General features: G+C 43.8%; 1 protein-coding gene and 1 non-coding gene across 3 annotated transcripts in view; both read left to right on the top strand.

The window, feature by feature from the left end:
* The window catches only part of DISC1 (DISC1 scaffold protein), a 347,388-nt gene that overhangs the window by 273,538 nt on the left and 54,485 nt on the right, over window positions 1-19,365 (top strand). For both annotated transcript variants that reach the window (XM_067711093.1, XM_067711094.1), the window contains exon 10: window positions 1,362-1,422. In XM_067711093.1, the coding sequence (XP_067567194.1) occupies window positions 1,362-1,422 (61 nt within the window). The remainder of the gene's footprint in view (window positions 1-1,361; window positions 1,423-19,365) is intronic.
* LOC137209556 (small nucleolar RNA SNORA25) lies at window positions 15,753-15,879 on the top strand. Its single transcript, XR_010936100.1, has one exon. It is a non-coding gene; the product is annotated as a small nucleolar RNA SNORA25 (small nucleolar RNA).

Raw genomic sequence — 19,365 nt, 5'->3', positions numbered from 1 at the left:
AAGAAACAGGTAGTGGTAAATGTTCTGATGAAAACAAAACAGAGTGGTCTGAGAGTGTGGATTAAGAGTAGCTTAATTATTCTTGAAAATTAATTACAATGCCTTATTAAATAACTTCATGTGACTCCAACTGAAGCAGAATAATCAGTTTAATCATAGCCTTTTAATAGTAGTCTTACTGATTCATTGATAAGGTGTGTTTTCCCCCATCGGAAAGGTCATCAGTTTGGCTTTTGTATTCTTAGAGCAGTATTTCCCAAAATGGGATCAATGAAGTACTCTAGTTCCTGGGAATATTTGGTTTCTTGATGAGGAATTTCAAGGTACTTTTTCCAGTTTCCAGTACAGCCCCTGTCCCTCACCCCACACATACATGTTGACCAAGGTGGGGTCCTGAGTGTCCCCCAGGCGGACACTCAGGGCTGAGAGCCAGGCAGCATGCTTTCCATGTACCCCAACTTTTGGGTGTTCATGAGCCCTTCAGCACAAATTACCTTTGAGAATGAAGGTTGGAATAAAAAGAATGGTAAATATCACAATGGCCGTAATACCGGTGAGGACAGAAAGGGAACAACATCAATAGGTTACCGCCACCATCCTCCAGAGGCATCTCTGCTGGCCGCTCTTCTGGGGCTGGAAGTCACATCTCGTTCGGGGATCACCTGCAGACCAAGGCACTTTCACCCCTCACAGGAGGAGGAAACAGAAGGTGTCAGAGCTTGTCCCAAAGGTACCAGATCTCTTCTACATTAGCAAAGTGCCTCTTTGACCCATTGGGCCATAAGAGTCATCTATTCCTTCAGTGTTCGGTGGTTATGAGGCACTGAGTTTACCTCTAGTAGAAGCTGATCTCACAGCTTTGGGAGCTGAGTAGTTGATGTCAGCTCACTGGCTGCATCCGGTTCCTGTTTGTTTTTCAACGGAAGGGTCTGTAATCCTCAGCTAGCATTGGTGAGGTTCTCTGGTTAAACCACAGGATGGGGTGTTCTTCTCTCTCTCACTCTTTCCCAAACTCCCAAACTCCCAAGCCGTTGGCTACCAGGTGGGAAAAGTGAGGGGCACAGAGCACAACGGGATCCACGCCAGGCACCGGTTAAGCTGCCTTTGAAAACACGTAGTGAAAGGCATCATACCCTCGATCCCCGGCTCCGACTCCGGCAGTGCCTGGAGGCCTCAGACCCCTTCCAACGCATCCCTCCAGGCAAGCCGTCCAATGGATTCGAGTGTTTTCCAAACATAGGATGTTATCATTACTAGCGGCTCAACTGTAATCCTTCGGGTTTGGGCTTTTAGTTGAGCAGTTCTGGGTTTTGTTCAATCTCTGACTCCAGTTGCATCAATTTCGGATTTTTGTTTTGCAGAAACCAGTGTGAAGGTGAATACTATGAAGTACATGGAAATGCTTGAGGATAAACTGCACAGGTAGGGATGGTAACTTCTTCATTACAGACTCCATGGCACGTCTGGATTCTTTATTATATCAGAATTTGGTGAAAGCAAAGAAAAAGGCTAGCCAATTTCTACAATAAATTAACAAAGAAAAATACAAGAAAAGAAGTCCTTTGAATCCTGTAACAGAAGAAGCAGGTGCCGAACAGACATCTCCCAGAGCTTTTCTCTTTTTATAAAAAGTAAGTAGATTAAGATGTTGAAAAGCGTCCGGGGAGATCACAAGATTGTTTTCATGTTTCCTAAGAAGAAGAAGAATCTTCCTTGGTATGTTAAATTCAGAATTCATGCCTTGGTCTGTCTTTCTCTTCTTTGAAATGTCTGAAGTGGATGTCATGGGTTTTGACCCAGCTTATCTACGTTTTAGAACAATATAAGAATGCACATCTTAGGTTCTGTTTTGAATCCTGAATCAAAACAAGTGTGAAAAATTCTTGTGCCTTTTTTTTAAACCCAATTAGGAATTCAGGTTTGAGGAACATTAGGGATGCTGCATCGTGTCAAGGTGTTTCTGGTTTTTGTGGATGGGTACTCGTGAAAATAAATCCCAGCCACCAGGATCTGTTCCTAATTAAGGAAAGTAGGAAAATGTACTGTGTGCTTTGCTCCCTGGGACGCGTTTAGCTCTATGGAAAATGTTCTGCTACTACTTTGGAAATTGTTAAATAACTCTTTCAACAGGCTATGCCTTAAACCTTTGTCTGCCAGGGTAACGCCATCGGCTAAAATACCGCTTCTCCCTTAAGAGATATTAAGGGGAGCTGCCTAGCTGAGCTCTGCTCTACAGGGCAGGTGAGGTGCTGCAGGGTTGATTCTAATGCTTGGAAAGCAAGTTCTTCCAACCACCGACTGGTATTGCCCTGAGCCCTGTGCCCTAGATGTGGGGAGGAACCTCAACGAAGGTGGCCTGGAGCAGGTGTGGGGTGAGAGGGCTTGCAGGTAAAAGGCATCCTCTAAGGAATTGTCTCTTCTCCTTAGAAAGCAGGGCGCTCAGCTGGGTCAGGTGCACTGCCCTGAGGCTGGTGTCCTCCTCTACCGCGTGTTCTGCTGGGGCAGGTTTCTGCACATCCCTCTTGATCTGAGCTCTGCTTACCGTGTTTTAGCCGTAAGCATCCCACACGCCCTGCGTTCTGTTAGGTGCGTGGGTGGCAGGTTGGAGCTGTGAGACGTGGGTATAGGTAGAGAAGTTCCCCTTTACATAGCAGCTCTATCACTTATCAGCTACCTAACCTCAGGTAAGCATTCACCTTCAATTTCTTTATCTTTAAACAGAAGGGTGGGTACCTACCTTCCAGGTGTGTGCCTTTTATTATCCGCTGTCTATAGAGCACCCTCATAGTCAGCTGTCAGCCAACCTTCGTCCCCTGCACCTCCTGCTGCTTCTGATCTTTGCTGTCCTGATCGTCAGAGCTGGCTGAACAGTCATGCCCAGAACTCATCCTTTTCCCTCCAAGCCAGGCCCCTGTGCTGTGTATGCAGTCCAGGGAACGCCACCCCCCGCCGCACCTGTTGAGGCCCTCCCACCTGGTGCCTGTGTGGAACCAGGACTCAGGTTCACTGCGCTTTCCCTCATCTCCCCCTTGGAGTCAGTCTGTAGTCCTGCCACTTAGGCCCCTGCAAGCATCCTCCAGCCCACCTGCGTTCACCACGCTAGGGCGGGTCTGTCTTCTCTCACTGAATGACCGTGAGGACTGCTTTCTCCATTTTTCTCCGTACAGTGTTGCCCTTTCCATTCCATTCTCCAGGTGATCTCCAGTGAGCATCTTAAAGTGCACATCTGGTCGTTGTGCTTCCCCATCCCCTGAAGGATAAAGCCTAAATGTCCCACTGCAGCTCATGCGTTCTTCCACGTGGCCTCTGTGGGTCCTTCGGAATCAACCATCACCACCCGTCACTGCCCTACTCCAGTCCTACTGATTCTCGTATGTTTCTCAATGCCACTGTGGCTTTTTTCGAGAGAGAAACTCATTTAGAAGGGAAAATGGTCAAGGGATTATTGTTCTGGGAAGTATTAGGTTGAACTGTGTGAAATTACTGATATCAGACCATTTCGACCTAGAAAGATGGCACTCGTTTACGGTGCAACCCAGTATTTAGCGATCTGGAGTAATCTTCAGTAGGTCCGATGCTACGGCCTGAGACGGGCCAGTGTCCTTCCCCACGGCGCGCTGGCCCGTGCATGGATGTGCGGGCTTTCACCTCTCCCTTGGCATGTGCCCCTGGGGGCCTCTCCCAGCTCAGCCCTGACCAGCCCTCCATGTGTCTAAGCCTCGTGCCTCCTTCAAGTTTTAGACGTCTCCTCTTTGAAGCCTTCCATGACTCCCCAGGACTGAGTCATGTGCTTGCACTGAATTATTCTTCTTGCTTTCAAAGTGCTTCACGTCAGGTGTGGAAGATTATGTCTGTCTTGTTCAGGATGTATCCTCAGTGATTTGATAGGTCTGAACAGGGTAGGTGACAAACAATATTTGCTGAATGAATGATTGAATAGATGACTGAAGGAATGCAGCCAATCTGTAGACAGCCCGGTCTTGTTTCCATCACCTCTCCAGCCAGTGTGGTTGCGTGACTCACGTAGGTTCGTTACTTGGGATCCGTCAACAGTCTCCGGGGACCAGGATGGTGGCTGGCCCATCCTCCAGCCTACTTCCTGAGGGCTCTTTCCATTGCTGTTTCAAGCTGTGAGGAGGTCTGCCTCAGATTTGTTTGAACTGCTGTGCTGAAACCACCCAAATAGAGAGGAGATAAGGCAGCAGGCTCTGTAACCCCTGGGCCGTGGGTAGAAGGGCAGACAGAGGCTGGGAACTGCTGCGCCCTGAGGTGCGCGCAGGGGGGTTATTGCTGCCTTGGAGCAGGAGGCCAGCCTGGAGGCGGCGGAAGTGTGGTGAGTGCCGGGCTCTCCTTCCTGGGACAGAACTGCCCTCCCCAGCAGGCCTGAGGCGTGACGGTGGCACGATGCTGCCTCAGTCATGTTTCTTTTCAAGAGGATCAACATCTTAAAACACAAAACCAGTCTTTAGCCCTTGGTGGTTGGCATCATGGTAGCTGCTCAATTAATATTGCGAGATGTTGACGAAAGCAAGGTGATAGGTGCCGATGAAAATCTTTGTTATTTATTTGCACTGTCTGGAGCATCTCTGGGCCTTACGGGGGTTTAGAAGGAGAGTTGCTGAGAATTGACTAAAATGCTTATTTCCCGTTAGAAAGTTGTTGAGGACACACTTGATCGTCAGTGCCACGGCGAGCTTTAGATCTGGCCAGTCATGATTTTGGAGACCAATCTAAATGACAACAATATCTTTGTTGAGACCTGGAGACTCAAGTACTGAGACAAACTGGGGTGGGTTCAGTGTCTCCCTCTCTATCAAAAAAGTCAAATGAATTAGAAATTAGGAAGTAACTGATGCTATCAGCAGCTCACAAGGATCTCCTGCACGGTACGGAACAAAAAAGTGGGCAGATATTAAATAGGGGCTTCTAGTATATAGTAAACAAAGATTTGCCTTTTAGTAATCTGAGTTATATAAAAAAGGAAATTTCCCTCTGAGTTTGAATGTTCGTCAAAAAGGTTTTTACAAAACCTGATTTTTAAAACCATGATTTCATTTGCTATCAAACAATGTTAAGGCTGCCAAATATTTGATGTACTTAAAAGTATCTCAATTATGTTATTTTATGTACTCAGGGTATCTATTCAGTCAAGTATAATTGTAAATAGATCAATAGTAAAATCGTTACTTGTAAATTACACCCATAAACTCTTTATTTCTTACACAGGAGAATAAATATAGACATATATACACCTATGCATGTATACATCCACTTCCACATGTATAAACACGCAAACTTGCAATTGAAAAATAAACATTTCACACTCTATTTATTTTGAAAATTCCCCTTTTTAAAATTAATTTTTGCTGGAGTAGAGCTGCTTTACCATGTTGTGTTAGTTTCTGCTGTACGGCAAAGTGAATCAGCTATACGTATACACATATCCCCTCTTTCTCAGGTTTCCTTCCCATTTAGGTCACCACAGAGCACTGAGTAGAGTTCCCTGTGCTCTACAGTATGTTTCATTAGTTGTCTATTTTATTTTATTTATTTATTTTTTTGGTACGGGGGCCTCTCACTGCTGTGGCCTCTCCTGTTGCGGAGCACAGACTCCGGACGCGCAGGGTCAGCGGCCGTGGCTCACGGGCCCAGCCGCTCCGCGGCATGTGGGATCCTCCCGGACCGGGGCACGAACCCGTGTCCCCTGCATCGGCAGGCAGACTCTCAACCACCGCGCCACCAGGGAAGCCCCTAGTTGTCTATTTTATACATACTATCAATAGTGTATATGTGTCGGTCCCAATGGAAAATTCCCCTTCAGTAACAAGGCATTGAATGGAAGTTCATGGATCGGGAGGAGGTGACGTTCTCTCCTTTACATCCAGACTTACGATCAGGGAGTGACTTAGAGGCTGGGGAGAAGCTGGCTTATTATCTCTCTATCAGGGAGGGGCAGAGAAGCAACAGACCTGTGGCAAATATACCTTGTTCTCAAGAAGAAAATGAACCGATGGAAAAAATAATCCAAGTTGTAAGTTAGATGCATGTACGTTGTTTCTCCTCGTTTCTACAAAGGATTTGGGATTTGTGGATGTTTTCCCCCCCTGTTTCAGGGATGTCCCGCCTTCCCCTTATCTACAGCCAGAGAGCCCGGAGGGTGGCTGCGGTCAGTTACAGGGTCGTGATCATTCTACAGACGCACTCCCTCGCTGCTTTCCTTTCCATTCCCACTGCTGCTACCTTTGACTTGTGTCAGTAAAGCATCTTACAGCCTCCCTCCTTCTGGGCTCACACGGTTTCAGCGCACTGTTCCCCTGCAGCCAGGACGACTTCGTTACCGTCCTGCTTACAATCCTTCTAGGCTCCTTTCCATCCACCATAAACCCCACAGTCCTCATCAGGCCCCCAGGCTCCCCGTGAAGGGGCTCCAGCCTACTGCCACCTCGTCTCTGGGGTCCCCTCCCTCACTGGGTGCCCGGTGCCCCAGACTAGCCTGTGCTTTCAGTTCCTTAATTCACACCCCCAGCAGCTCCTTTGGGGAGCCCTCCCCTTCCCAGCTCCTGGGTGCACGCTCACCTCACGGCTCAGCACCGTATCTTCTCTACAAAGCCTCTCTGGTTTCCTCCTGCTTCCTTCTTGGTTCTCACAGTAGGAGCCACTGACAACAGTCTGTTGCACTGACTTCTGTCTGCTTCCGTTGGACTGCGAGATCCTTGAGGATGCTCACTTGCTCTGTGTACCAAGTGGCTGGCATGCTGTATGGCACAATTTCAATAAAATTATATTTAATGCAAGAATGAATGGATAGGGCTTCCCTGGTGGCGCAGTGGTTGAGAGTCCGCCTGCCGATGCAGGGGACGCGGGTTCGTGCCCCGGTCCAGGAAGATCCCACACGCCGTGGAGCAGCTGGGCCCGTGAGCCATGGCCGCTGAGCCTGCGCGTCCGGAGCCTGTGCTCCGCAACGGGAGAGGCCACAACAGTGAGAGGCCCGCGTACCGCAAAAAAAAAAAGAATGAATGGATAAATAGCCATTGTATCTTGAAATGTTATTTTCAACTGTTTGATTCAAAAAGTCAAGGCAGCCTAAGAAGATGTAATGCTCCAGAAATCCATTTGTCTTGACATCAGATCTCAGTGGGATATAATAGAAAAGGGAAAAAAAAATCTACTCTTAAAGAGCTTTCTCCACTTCTTCTTACCCCCGAGGTTTATTGTTTCTGGAGGTAGTACTTAAGCCTGATATTTTGGCCCTGCTCATTTTTCCTTACAGCTGAACCGTGCTTGAATTTCTGTTTTTTCAATTATTATTATTTTTTGGTTATATTTGTTCACTTGTTTTATTTTTTAGATTCCACATAAAAGTGAAAACATATGGTATTTATCTTTCTCTGTCTGACTTAAATCACTAAGCATAATACCCCCCAGGTCTATACGTTTTGCAAATGGCAGAATTGCATTCTTTTTTATGGCTGAGTAATATTCCGTTGTATATAGAAGATGTGGTATTTATTTTCTCAAGTATTCGTATTCTCTGGTAGCCATTTTTCTCAAAGAGGCAAAAGGAATATTCAAAAGTCTTGTAGATGGCTTACGCTGTTTACTGATCCTATGTTATATCTTGTATCTAACCATTGTACCGGAGAAATTTATTACTGTCTAATGGCCAGCTCACATCTCTGGCTCGTGGGCACCAAGCCCTCCACCCTAAGGCTCCATTTAAACTCACAGAGTCTCTTGTATGCATGACTGATGGGAAAATTTCTCTTTTTTTCCCCTAGCATTTTTTCTAAGGTTAAACATAAAAACTGCCACAAACTATAGGCACAGTTTAGTGGATTATAGGTGATTTCTGTTTCTTTGTGCTCTTCTGTATTTCTCAAGCACGTTTTTTTTTTTTGTTTTGGAATGTGCATCATACTTTCATAATCAGAAAAGAAAACAAAAATCATTAAAGTCTGTTTTGACTATAGAAATAGAGACTTTCTCAGAGGTCTTCTTAGCTTTAGAGGAAACTATTAAAAACTCATTGGTCTTACCTGAAATTTACTTAGAGACATATATTTTTCTAAAGGTGATTTTGTTCTTTTTTTTTTTTAATTTATGTTTAGTTTCTCATTATCTTGCAGTTTCAATATGGACAGCCTGCCAGGAAATGGTAGCTCAGGGGACTCACTGCTCAGTGACCAGCAGGGTGTAAGCAGGGAGGGAGAGCCGTGGTGGCTGCTGCCTGGGCACCATCACCTTCCCAGCTGGTCTGTCTGGACGGCTTTGCCTTCAGCCCAGAAGCCAGCGAGGCCTGAGAGGCACACAGCTTCCTGGAGTTGAGAGTACTTGTTGGGCAGTGCTGTCCTGACCTTCTGTCTAAGTCGGCACAGTGTACCATATGGATGACATCAAGAGACTAAGGCACCGTTTCTCTGCCCAGAGGACGTGCCGTCTAGAGTGGGAGCAGTGCGCTGCCCAGAGTGTGCCTCAGAGGTCAAGGTCTGTCCCCTCACCGAAGGCACCTGGAGCCGGTCAGTCATGACTACAAGCAAGTGTTGATGACCACCTGCCCACGATCTCAGGAAGATGGGAATGAGGGCTGAAGATGGGGTCCCTGGAACACTAGTTTCCAAGGCAGCTGCCTATGAGGCGGCCCACTAGGATGTGGGAAGAACATTTTAGAATTTCTGCTTTACTTTTTCATTTCACTCATTTAAGGTTTGACCTTGAACCTGTTTATATATGTGTGTAGTAGTACATGCATACAATTTGTGAAACAAAAATCAGAGCGCATGGCTGTAATTTTCTCACTGATGAGACAGTGCTGACATTAACACTCGCTTGTTTTCCGATGACTGAATCAGATGTCACGTGCAGCGTGTGACCAGCCTATGCAGCAGCTGTCTTTGTCTTCACGTCCACAAAGGAAAAAAAGGAGTTCATTGTCTAACAGAAGAGTTGGCACTCACGCACAAAGAAGATGAAAGAGGCAGAGACATGAAGAGGGAATGGGCAGAGTTACAAAAGGCGCGGGGGAGAGGGAGTTTACAGCGTGGAGCTATTGGTAACTTCAGGCCGGAATTCCCGAGCCTTGTTCGGGTGTGCGGCCCTTAAAAGCATAACAGCTGAAAGCCCTGGAGGCTGCTTCTCCCAGGGGTACATTCCAAACTTGACCGAGCTGTGCTTCCCGGCAGCCTGGAGGCTGCACACCAGCACCCCAACAGGAGTTTAACGATGAGTAGAATTCTTTGGGATCCCATATAGAATGTTCTTTATTCCGAATTATGCCAGGCGATTTCGATGTTTCGGTGCACCTGGAACAACCCACATTGACCTTATTTTGAAAACTGCCGGGGGAAGTGACTATAAGAAATGGCGGCCAGGAGATAAGCGACCAAGCGCGGGCGGACATCTGCTTCTGTTTTCCGCATTTTTATTGTATTGTTTTGCTGCTGACCCAGGCGTCCCTTCTCCCCTCTTAGGAGGCACGAGCCAGACACGTTAGTACCTCCCCAGACCCCGCTGCTTCTCTGGGAGACCAGAGCCTCGCTCACCCTGACTTCACAGCCTCAGCCCCGTTTTTTCTTCCTCTGCGTCTCAGAAAGGCAGATTCTCAGCTTCTTTCTTTTCCCTCCTCTGTTTGGCGTGACCCTCCTGCGTTCACCTCTGTTCTCAGCTGGGAGCTATTTGTATTTGTGCCAGCTCTCTCTGTCTCTCTGTCTTTCTCCCTGTCTCTCTCTCTGTTTCTCTCTGTGTGTGTCTCTCTGTCTCTGTCACTCTGTCTCTCTGTCTCTATCTCTGTCTTTCTATCTCTCTCTGTCTTCCTGTCTCTCTGTCTCTCTCTGTCTCTATCTCTCTCTTTCTTTCTCTCTGTCTCTCTATCTCTCTCTGTCTCTGTCTCATTAGCAGAAGGAGACGTTCAGGATGCAGAGGCTGGAAGTACATCAGCCCTTTTCATCCCCTCCCGATAAGCCATCTCTCTACTGGGTTGACTCCTGTCTGTCCTTTCAGACTCTGTTGAGGAGGTATAGCCCACAGGGACTTCTCTGTCCTCTGGCTCCTGTCCTGTCTCCCGTCTGCTTCTCGCCTGCCCTTTGATCGCACTGTCTTGGGACATGAATTTTCCTTTTATGTCCCTGTTCTGCCTTCTCACCTCATTTGCCCACTCAGGGCTCAGTCCTTCCACCCAGGAGATACTGTGGCTTCATCCATTGTTGGTCTTTTGCCGCAAGTCCACATTTCCTTCTAAAACTGGATAAATTGATCCTACACATCATGTACATGAAAGCCTTTGTGAAAATATTCGTTGTTAGATTTTCCCACTTTTGAATATTGAAGCAATTTGGCTATACTGTCTAATTTTCCAGGGGAAACAAGGATCTAAAATACCATACTATTTTGAAATTCAAACTGATAAGAAATCTTAAAGCAGTTAATTCTACAAAGGTCTACATAACCATTAATTTAATATGTAACCATTGATTGTTCACATTTCATTTTTAATCTTATTTCATCTTATAACAGAAAATCCTTCAGTATACTTAAAATAATAATGGTTAAACATATAAAAATACATACTTACAGAAAAATAATACATAAAATACAAGAAGATGGCATGAATGTAGAAAGTAGGAAAAAAAAAGAAGGAAAAACAAGGGTAGGGAAAATATTGGTAACATTTGTATAGGGATTAGAGTCACCACCACAGCCGTTTTCTATTCTAGACATTAAGTATGACTGATACGTATATAAAACTAAGTAATATTTGAAAAAGTTTATGTGAATGGTAGAATTTATAGTAAACTTTGGAGGTCTGCATTTGCGCTACCGTTCACTACAATACTTTCCATTCTCTAAGAACTCTAGTAATGAATTTTTACTCAGAAATAACTTTTTCCCCTGAAATGTTCAGTTAATGATGAGTATAGTTTCCGGAACATAGTTGATTTACAATGTGTTAGTTTCAGGTGTATAGCAAATTGATTCAGTTATATATATATATATATATATATATTCATTTTCAGATTCTTTTCCATTATATATTATTACAAGATATTGACTATAGTTCCCTGTGCTGTACAGTAGGTCCTTATTGGTTATCTATTTTATATATAGTAGTGTGTATCTGTTAATCCCAAGTTCCTGATTTATCCCTCCCCCACTTTCCCCTTTGGTAACTATATGTTTGTTTTCTATGTCTGTTAGTCTATTTCTGTTTTGTAAATAAGTTCATTTGTATCCTTTTTTTTTAGATTCCACATATAAGTGATATCATATGATATTTTTCTTTCTCTGTCTGACTTCACTTAATATGATAATCTCTAGGTCCATCCATGTTGCTGCAAATAGCATGATTTCAATCTTTTTTATGGCTGAGTAGGATTCCATCGCATATCCGTACCACATCTCCTTTATCCACTCATCTGTCGATGGGCATTTAGGTTGCTTCCATGTCTTGGCTATTGTAAATAGTGCTGCTATGAACATAGGGGTGTAGGTACCTTTTTGAATTATAATTTTGTCCAGATATATGCCCAGGAGTGGGATTGCTGGGTCATATGGTAACTCTGTTTTGCTGGGTCATATGGTAACTCTAGTAAGGAACCTCCATACTGTTCTCCATAGTGACTGTACCAATTTACATTCCCACCAATAGTGTAGGAGGGCTCCCTTTTCTCCACACCCTCTCCAGCATTTATTATTTGTAGACGTTCTGACCAGTGAGAGGTGACACCTCACTGCAGTTTTGATTTGCGTTTCTCCAATAATTTGTGGTATTGAGCATATCTTTATGTGCCTGTTGGTCATCTGTATGTGAGAAGACAGATTTTTGACTGCAGCATCAGAACTAAAAGTGTGGACCAAAGGTCTTGGTCATCTGGCATCATTTTCTGTCACTGATATTTCAACCCTTCATCGGACGTGGGGCTGTTCTGAAAAGATGGCCTGAAAAATAAAAAAGATGGCCGTGATCTTGTCTAATAGCAAATAGGAGATTGACTATTAAAACAGAAGGCTCTGCTAACAGACTCCCCTGTGGTTTGTCCAGTTCCTCCCAAAGCGTGTGTTTTAAAGCAATGATATGATCATTCTGCCCACTGAGATCAATTAAGAAATCAACCAGTATTTAAGGAGGCCTGAGGCCTGGCAAGATGCCCAGGGATTCCTCTTTCTTTACTCCGTTTGGTTTAGGTGGTGGAAAGCCATTCCATTGCAATTACTATGTAAACCTGAACTTGGGGAGGCCGTCGAGTGGACGTTCTGTCCACTGTGCTCTGGGGGCCCGTGTGCCCTTGTCCCCCAGATATGCCAGTGTGCTTCACAATGTGCCTGTTTCAAGGGGCCTGTCACATTCTTAAAAAGGCGATAATGACTAATCAATACGGAATGTCCAAACTAAGATGATTTTTTTTTTTATTATTATTATTTTTTTGCGTTACGCGGGCCTCTCACTGTTGTGGCCTCTCCCGTTGCGGAGCGCAGGCTCCGGACGCGCAGGCTCAGCGGCCATGGCTTATGGGCCCAGCCGCTCCGCGACATGTGGGATCTTCCCGGACCGGGGCACGAACCCGTGTCCCCTGCATCGGCAGGCGGACTCTCAACCACTGCGCCACCAGGGAAGCCCTAAGATGATTTTTACAAGCTCAAGAGAAACCATATAGCTTGAGTGTTTTTGATGCATTTTGGCAGGGAGTTGAGAAATCTTAAAGAAAAATTAATTGCTGTATCAATGGAAACCCCAGCAGGTAGATATCCAATTTGTCATTAATTAAAATGAGAAGACGTTTAACGATTTAAGGAAGCGTTGTCAAGATTGTGTGATAGTTTAATTTGCTAACATGGGATGAACCTGTTAGCTTCAGACGCATGATTAATAGAAGTAGAGCTCCTCCTGGAATTTCTGCGATGCTCACTTTCAGTGTGCAGTCATTTTTAAGACTCTGCTCAGTGCTCTTAGCTCACGTAAAGTGAGGTGACAGGTCTGCAACATCCTTGGCAAATGTAGGTTAGACGAAATATTACACACAACATTGTCTGCGACTCATTTTTGCTCCTTTTCTCCTCCTCACTCCCCGACCCCACATCCCTCCCTCCCAGCACCCTGAGTCGTACAGCAGCTGTGCAAACATTAGCTGCAAAGCGGCAAGCACTGAGTTGCAGACGCTCTCTGTGCTGTGCTGTGTCCCCTTCTATCAGGGAGCTCACCCCAGGGTGGGTTCTAAATCCCTGATCACAAACACCTCAGGGAGGAAAGCAGTTCTTTCCTTCTGTGGCTGCTAATGTAAAGATGCCATTTCTTGAGCTGGAAGAATTTTCTGTGATTGCATTCTATGCTAAGCCTCAAAAGATAATTTTGTAGCTCTCATTCATCACCCAACGGGGCCTTTTAGGGGTGCTTCTTTTTTGTTTTTTAAATTTTATTGAAGTATAGTTGATTTACAATGTTGTGTTAATTTCTGCTGTACAGCAGAGTGACTCAGTTATACATATATATATATTCTTTTTTCATATTCTTTTCCATTATGGTTTATCACAGGGTATTGAATATAGTTCCCTGTGCTCTACAGTAGGACCTTGTTGTTTATCCATCTTATATGTAATAGTTTGCATTTGTGAACCCCAACCTCCCCATCCTTCCCTCCCCCGGCCTCTCCTCCCCCTTGGCAACCACAAGTCTGTTCTCAATGCTGTGAGTCTGTTTCTGTTTCGTAGATAAGTTCATTTGTGTCATATTTTAGATCCCACATATAACTGATATCGTATGATATTTGTCTTTGTCTTTCTGATTTACTTCGCTTAGTAGGGTCATCTCTAGGTCCATCCATGTTGCTGCAAATGGCATTATTTCATTCTTCTTAATGGCTGAGTAATATTCCATTGTGTATATATACCACATCTTTACCCTTTCCTCTGTCGATGGACATTTAGGGTGCTTCCATGTCTTGGCTATTGTGAATAGTGTTGCAATGAATATTGGGGTGCGTGTGTCTTTTCTCACAGATACATTTTAGAGGATTGTGATAATTAGGATTGAGACTGACTGGAGACGTTCTTCAAATGTTTGTAGGAATGACATGCAATGCTGATATATATCAGTAGCTGACCCTTATTAAGAGATACTGTATGCAGGTAATCCACGAAACACTTTAAATGGATTATTTCACTGAAGCCTCCCAACCAGCCAGTGAGCTTCAGGCTTTGTGATTATCTGAATATATAAGGGGGCTGAGGCTGGCAGAGATCAAGCACCTTCCCTCAGGTGCCCCAGGGACCTGTAATCTGTCTGTCTCAAACCCCCTCAGCGCCTCGTTCTCCAAGACTAACGTTACCACAACGTTCTGGAGTTGGGTGTGGGACAGAGGTATGAAACTTGAAAACTGTGTCTTAAGAATGAACTTTTTGATTTAAATTCCCTTAGTAAGACGTTATTTAAAAAAATCCAAATTATTGTGGAAATTTTCAAACACGTGCAAAACTAGAGAACTTATAAGGAACCCCCATGTGCACATCTCACCAATTCAACAATTTTCAGTACATGGCTGGACTGATTGCAGCTGTACTCCCCTCCACTTCCCCACTCTACTAGTTTCCTATCACTGCTGAAACAGAGAGCCGTGAACAACTTGAAACAACACAGATCTACTGTCTTCCAGTTCTGGAGTCCAGAGGTCTGATGTGGGTCTCACTGGGCTACAGTCAAGGTGTTGACAGGGCTGCTTCCTTCTGGAGGCTCCAGGGCAGGATCTGCTTCATGAGCTTCTTCAGCTGCTAGTGGCCAGCTGTAACCCTTGGCTCGTGGCCCCTTTCTCCATCTTCAGAGCACATCACTCCAGTCTCTGCTTCTGCATCACCTTCTCCTCTGACTCTGACCCTGCTCCCTCCCTCTCACAAGGACCATTGGATGACATCATTGGGCGGACCAGAAAATCCAGGGTAATCTCCCCATCCCCAAATCCTGAACTTAATTATATCTGTAAAGTCCCCTTTGCCATATAAGGTAACATTCATGGGTCCTGAAGATTAAGGCATGGACATCTTTGGGGAGCCGTTATTCAGCCTACCACATCCACCCTGCCCCCCACAGGAATATTTTGAAGTGAATCTCGTTTTATTTAACCCATGAATATGTCAACACATATCTTCAAAAAGATAAAGACTTAAAAAAAATAACCATCATACCATTATCACACCTAAAAACATTAACAAGACTTCCTTCACATCATCAGATATCCAATTTTCCCAAATTGTCTCCTAATTTTATGTTGACACGTGGTTTATTCACATCAAGAAATGTGTCAGGGCTCTTTAACCTATGGGTTCCTACTCCTTTTACTTCACTTTCTTGTTGTTGAATTAACCAGTATTTTTGTCCTGCAGAGTTTGGCTACTTGTGTCCTTGTGCTCATCGACATGTTTCTTTTTCCCATGGATTTCCTATAAACTGGTAGTTAGATCTATAGGTTTGATTACACTGAGGTTTGATTTTATTGTCACAGTGCTTCACTGATAGCGTTGTTACTTTCTACGTAAGGAAGCCAATATTATCTGTTCTTTCTCTCCTGTGGTGTTGAGATTGGTTGTTGGGTTCAGGACTGGGAGCCCCGCCCTCTTTGTATCAGATTTTCCATCAGCTTTTTATACCTAAATTGGTCATTATTGACTAGACTTATTATTTCATTAGTGGATTGTGAAATAGTCATATTCTAATTCCATCACAGTCATCATTTTTTTACATAAAATTCTTCTATAAGAAAAGAAATTTCTTCAGGTTATTTCAGAGAGGGTCTGTGGGTTTGTGAAACAGGGAGCTCTTAATGCTATGACCAAAGATTAAAATTCTCCATAGGATGTCACAGGCACTCAGTAGTGCTGCTTTCCTGAAGAGATGAAAGAAACAGACACTCAGTTTCACTCATAATAATCCATGATTCGTGATGTGAGAAAGTAAGTAAATGTCTCAGAGTTTAAAAACAAAGTTTCCTTCAACATCTATTTAATTGTCCTGAGTTATGATCGACAAAAGAAAGAAATGTTTGATTCTTTCTCTTTATGCACCTGTTTCAGAATAATAATTGGTTTTCTAGAATCCTCTAAAGGTGAACAAAAAGAGTGTGTGTGTGTGTGCATGTAGCATTATGAAGTCATGGATTTTTTTTTTTTTTTTTTTTTTTTGCGGTACGTGTGCCTCTCACTGTTGCAGCCTCTCCCGTTGAGGAGCACAGGCTCCGGACGCGCAGGCTCAGCGGCCATGGCTCACGGGCCCAGCCGCTCCGCGGCATGTGGGATCCTCCCGGACCGGGGCACGAACCCACGTCCCCTGCATCGGCAGGCGGACTCTCAACCACTGCGCCACCTGGGAAGGCCCAAGTCATGGATTTTTAACATATTTGCTATGTTTCAATTCTTTGCAGAAAGTGTTCTTTTTCAAATTTTCCCATCTTTGGCAGAGATCCCTTTCAAATTGGCCCCTGAATCTTTTAACATCAACCTAAATGCTTCCTTGTTTTCTGATTGAACAAGATGTTTCAGGCTCATCTTGCACATTTCATGGCCCAGATCTAGAATCAGCATTTTCTGCAAGGAGCTCTTATTATTTTTAGTAGGAAATGATACTTAGAGACCACAGACTGGGCCCTGGGGGTGCTCACAGCTACTGGATTATCATTATTTTTGAACTTTTCAGTAGACAGAGCTAGGATTTTTTTTTTCAGACAAATTATATCACAGATTCACACTGTTATTTCCAGTTCAAATTCAGGGTTACATAGTTTTACTTCTTTGATTTTATACGGGTATTTCTTTTCCCTTATGCTGAAAAATTTTATTCCTTATATCGTTAAAAGAATTCTATACCTATCTATATATTTATCTATCTCTATTATGAAATATATTTGATTACATGTACGTAGTATATCTGACTATATATATGTGTATATATATTATATTATATTTGGTATATCCATTTTGTGTATGGTTTCAGAATAATAATACTGACATTTTTATTAATAATATGGTAACTGAAAACAACCTAAGACTTCTTTGCAGTTCTTTTTGTTCTTAGGATATATCCCACCGGGGATGCACAGTTAAATTACAGAGGTTTAAAGTCACTTTAATTAACTCCCCTGGGTGTAGTTCAACCATCAACTCAATGCATAGTTAGCTCATTGCACAGTAGGCTCACCTCTATTATTTTGCCTTTTATTTTAGTGGTTGCTTCTTTTTTTTTTTAGCATCTTTATTGGGGTATAATTGCTTTACAATGGTGCATTCGTTTCTGCTGTATAACAAAGTGAGTGGTTGCTTCTTTTAGCAACACAAACAAATATATAACACAAACTTTATGGTTCAAAGTTCAATGTACAAAACAAGGTGCAATCAGAAAAGTATAGCTGTCTTTCCCTCTCTTCAGCCTTTTCCTGACTCTCTCCTACAGGAAACCATTTTAGTTCAATTTTGCTTTATCCTTCCACTGCTTTTTAACGACATAGCCACATATATTTATATCCTCTCTTAGACTAAAGGTGCAGTACTACACACGCTGTTCTACACCTGCCAAGATGACTTGTGAATGTAAAATTCCCTGAGAATAGGAAATAGAACCCACATATTGTAGCGTTGAGCCAGCAGTCCATTTAATCAGAAAGGGGTCAAGCCCTAAAGGGCTGGGAGCCAGACTCCTCTAGATTTCAACTTTGCACAGCTCTGTTTGAGACCCATTCTGTGCTGACATTTTTATTTTCTTCCTTGTACTTATCTTCCTCATACTTAGCTTGTACCACCCCCAAGATCTCCCAGGACTCACAACAGTTATAATTAATTGCAAATACTGATTCTGGAAATACCTTTTTTTTTTTAACCAGGTGGCTTGTCAAAAGTATTTTTCTATGTTACTACATGACGATTCTAACCACGGTTTTAATAGTAATTAACATTCAATAAGCACACATATTACAATTTGCTTAACCCTATTTCATTGAAGGGCATTTTGTTGTTTTCCACCTGTTTTTGTTATATGGCAAATTTAAAAATTAATTTCTCTTTGCTCAAGAGCCTTGAATTATTGAACTGATGGGACTGACACCCTTACCTAACAGGCACCTGTGTTCTTTCCTCGGGTCCTTGTTTCCAGGGGTGGAAGTGTGTGGAACGATGTAGCTCTTCCCAAAGAAAGTCTTTTTTCTTAACACTTTCGAAAGAAGGAAAATACAAAACGTACACAGGATGAAAATAGACAGGAGGAGGACCTTTAAACAGAACAAAAACCTTTGTGAAAAATTCTCACTTCTGTTTTTTTTCCAAAGAAAAATTTTTATACGAGGTACATGCAAAGTGTGTCATATTAGATTGAATACGTGAATGATGATAAAGACGGTGACTTGGGTCAGATGAGTCTCTTAGAGCCTGCTAGCGGGACAGGATCTTAGACTACCCCAAGGCAGGTTCTCCAGGTCCGAGAACTCACATCGATCCTCAACCGGGAGGCTATCAGTTGTTCATCATTCATCGTTCCCCATACTTGTTCAATACCTTACCTGAAGCCTCAGAGAACTGAGGAGCTTACGCGTTTCTTTTGATAAGATGAGGAAAAGACAGCATAGGTTTATATTAAAAAGTTTCAGATGTTTTCTGGAGTAGAGGAGGTGAGAGAAGGAGATTATCAAGTGATCCCATGGTTGCCAATGTAGGGCGGAGAGTTTGAGCTGCCCCCTTCCAGAATCTCAGCGGGGAGAGCCCCTGTGAGTGGGCTCCGGGACGGGGGTGGCCTGGCTTATTCATGGGGCCAGGGAGAACCAGTGTGAACAGGCAGAAGGGTTGCTGTGCCTAGATGGGCAGTGCAGCTTGTCACGCAGCACAGAGCCAGCATAGGGGGGCCTTAGAAGGGAGACAAATACGTTTAGCTGGATAAAACAAGTAACGACTGGTCTGTACAGAAGAGAGGAGGGCTCAATGAAAAGCAGTGTTTTAGAAAAACTCGTTGTCAACGCTATTCAGAATAGATTGAAAAAGAGAAGGGACTTGGAATTAGAGAGGCCAGTAAGGAGGCGATGGAGCTAATAAAGTCCTGAGTTCATAGAGACAGGACTGATGTATGGAGAATGATGAAACTACAGGAGAAGAGAGAGTAGAAGGAAGGACACATTTAAAGAAAATAATCTATGAGTGTGGGAAGTAAGAGACAGTGGTGCTTCCAGGACTTGAGGCAGCAGTGACTGGGAGAATGGGTGATGGAAGCAATTCATTAGATCAGGAGCATTATGGCTGGGAACCAGGTTCCTCCTTTTTTTTTTTTAAACCTTTCTTATTCTTCCTTCTCATCTTTTTAATACAACTCTCTATCAAGTGCTTTCATATCTGACAACTGTTCCCTGGGGCTCT

The sequence above is a fragment of the Pseudorca crassidens genome, chromosome 16 (assembly GCF_039906515.1).
Source record: "Pseudorca crassidens isolate mPseCra1 chromosome 16, mPseCra1.hap1, whole genome shotgun sequence".
Lineage (NCBI taxonomy): Eukaryota > Metazoa > Chordata > Mammalia > Artiodactyla > Delphinidae > Pseudorca > Pseudorca crassidens.
This window is presented reverse-complemented; position numbering and strand designations above follow the sequence as displayed.